The sequence below is a fragment of the Stegastes partitus genome, unplaced genomic scaffold, assembly GCF_000690725.1.
Source record: "Stegastes partitus isolate 25-593 unplaced genomic scaffold, Stegastes_partitus-1.0.2 Scaffold1076, whole genome shotgun sequence".
Classification (NCBI taxonomy): domain Eukaryota; kingdom Metazoa; phylum Chordata; class Actinopteri; family Pomacentridae; genus Stegastes; species Stegastes partitus.
The window spans coordinates 228293-231292 of NW_007578807.1; the positions used below are offsets into that span (position 1 = coordinate 228293).

The 3000-nt window shown below is 45.4% G+C and overlaps 1 protein-coding gene across 2 annotated transcripts in view; it reads left to right on the forward strand.

Moving 5' to 3' along the window:
- The window catches only part of cbfb (core-binding factor subunit beta), a 49382-nt gene that overhangs the window by 28878 nt on the left and 17504 nt on the right, over positions 1 to 3000 (forward strand). For both annotated transcript variants that reach the window (XM_008295785.1, XM_008295786.1), the window contains exons 4-5: positions 1882 to 1998; positions 2154 to 2249. In XM_008295785.1, coding sequence (XP_008294007.1) covers positions 1882 to 1998; positions 2154 to 2249 — 213 coding nt within the window. The remainder of the gene's footprint in view (positions 1 to 1881; positions 1999 to 2153; positions 2250 to 3000) is intronic.

Consider the following 3000-nt stretch of genomic DNA (forward strand, 5'->3'; position numbering starts at 1 on the left):
CGAGCTGGTGAACAAAGTGAAGCATCTGATTTTCATGCCAGTGGTTCTTGGAGACCATATCAGAGCTGAAGGAGTGAAACTAGCCGTGTCACTGATGCAGCACGGTGTTGTGCATTACGCTGTCACTGATGGTTTTCTGATCGGTATTACAATTTGTTTTTAAAGTGAAGCTTCAGTTCACTATGAACTGTGTAATGGACTCTAGACTTGCTATGGAGCCTTGTCTCATGAGGAAACCCTCAGAAGTGGGACTGGGGTTAGAGTTTGTAAATCCAAACAGCTCTGAGTCAGACATGCTGCAAAATGTACGAGCTGTGACCATTAAATCAGGAAACTTGGTTTGTGCCATTCAAACTACTGCATGCTTGCCTGAACCACATCGATTAATTGGCAACAAACCTGCCTTCCATCAGCATGTCGTTATCACCATCAGGTTGTATTTAACGAAGCTGCAGTCTTTGTGAACTTCTATTTGCATTCCTCCCAGTGTTGGTTTGGAATTGATTCATTTTCTGAGGCGATAACTTATATATAATATATTATTTGTGAACATCGTGTTTCCACACGCTCCTGCGTTCCAAACACAGTTTGACAAAAGGTTCAGTTGAACTACTTGAATAGTTTTTTCTCGTTTTGCAAACTAACATCTAAAACGTCTCTCAGCTCTTAACATGTCTTCAGCAGCTTGGTTTTCCTCCTGCAGCTGACCCGGTCCAGCAAATCCAAACAGAGAAAGTCTCCGTGGTCCTGCAGATGTGCACATTCCCTCACCTCATGCAAACACACACATATATTTGGTGGTTGCTTTGCTGCCCTCCTGGCACTGAGCCATGGTAATACAACCAGGAAGCACAAGGCCTGAGCCTCCCCGTCTGGCTGTCTGGTGTTGCAGACTGGCTTTACTGTGCTGCTCAGGATGCACCAAGAGAAAAGGGGGCGAGTGAAAGAAAAGGAAGCTCTTCTAGTCCCGACACTAGCACTGCTGGCCTTCTCTCTCATTCACAGACAGACAAAACAGATCCAACACAAGGTCAAACAGACAGACATGCACAGACTTTTTTTGTTCCTATCTGGCTTAACGGGAGATATGTGAGACCTGAGGCGGCATTGGCATTTATCTTCAATGAATAAATAAGTGAAGGAAGGCCTGAAAGCTGTGCAGGCTGAGGTAATGATCCCAGAACAAAAGACCACAAAGTCATATTTTAATGGACAGTGTGAGAACAAAAGCGTTGAGCAATGCTCACAAGATCATAAAACACACAAGAAAAGGGTTTTGGACGTGATGTACTTCAGATCATTTTGTCTTTACGGGAGCTAATGACGACGCGCGCACACATACGTGATAAACTGACCTCAGCGGTTGTGAACATGCATATATATGTAAATGGCCGTCAGTGTGGGTGTTTGTGTCGCTTTCTAGTCCAGCACTCAGTTGTACTGGAGAGGTTCTGACGTAGTTGGTGGTTTGTGTGCTCCACAGCGGGGGGAGGTGCAGAGAGAGGCCTCTATCTCCCAAACACAGAGCTTTTTATATTCTGGAGAAACAGCTGATGGGTTCTGATTTAGGAACTACTATTTTGCATGAATATCTCGGCCGTATGAAGCTGCTGCTGCTGCCTACGGCTGAACTACAGTCAATACCCATTGAGTGGTGTTTTGCCAGAGTCATGAGAGGATGGATCCTTGTGTCAGACCTCAGTATTTTTTATGATACTGGGTTTCAACATGACTTGCTGCCATATGAGCCTAACATCTGAGATCTACTGAACAAGACTGATGAGAAATACGACCAACATGCAGCCAACTGAAGAGAACAAATGCTACAAGACTCATGTTCAGCGAGAAGCGACTGACGTTAATGTCCATGTGTGTTTGCAGGTCTATTTAAAGGCGCCTATGATCTTGAATGGCGTGTGTGTGATCTGGAGAGGCTGGATCGACCTGCAGAGGCTGGATGGGATGGGCTATCTGGAGTATGACGATGAGAGGGCGCAGGTACCGCTCGTCCTCTCACCCACTGACACTGCTGTTGTCGTCTCTTGTTTTACAGCATTAAATAACTATTCTACTTTTTATTGCTCTGTTTTTACAACCCTGGGATTTCTAAATCGTGTAAAAGCTAAGTGCATGTTTACTGTGTCTTTGTGCAGCATGAGGACGCTCTGGCCCAGGCGGCGTTCGAAGAGGCTCGACGCAGAACCAGAGACTTTGAGGACAGAGACCGATCACACAGAGAGGATCTAGAGGTGAGAGGGCAGGGGCTCTTGTTCTGCTCGCTTGATGTTGATCTGCCATCTCAAAGCAGATGGGACTGATAGCAGGCACGAAGACTCACCAATCAGCTAACTCACTAAACTTTTTTTGTTCTTGCAAAGCCAGTCCAAGATCATTCTGGTGTCTCTGAACCAGTACACTTTGAATTCTACATGCAGCGTAAGATGTAAAGGTTGATCATGTGACTTCCATTGGAGTAAAAACCAACTCTTGCTTTCCACAAGACCGCAAGGGTATGCATGACGTAAATTTGTGATCTGCCCACATCGATTGTGAACGTCGATGTGAATCTAAAACTATGCCAGGAAATGCTCCATCATCTTCACACTATTAAGAGTTGTAATTGAAGTGGCTGCTGCAGGACGTTGGAGGTGCTTTGGTTGGTAGCTACATGTAAACACAGTTAGAAGGTCTTCATTCTCCAGATGTTGTGTTTGGGGATTAATCCCACAGTGTTTTAGCTAAGTCTGCAAATAGCTTCTACATCCTCTAAAAAGCACAACATGAGGGGCGATATGATCACCTGAAGCAGACCAGCGCATATCTCTTGTAGCATGAACAGAACCACACATGTGCTGTCAATGATTCTCTTTTCAAAGACAGCATCGGTGTGCATCTGGAGATGTGGAAACCAGGAATGGCCATAAATGTTGTGCTGCACCTCTGACCGCAACTCACTGACCAGTGGAGTCACTGGAGCAGTGGGTTTACCTGTAGCTGACC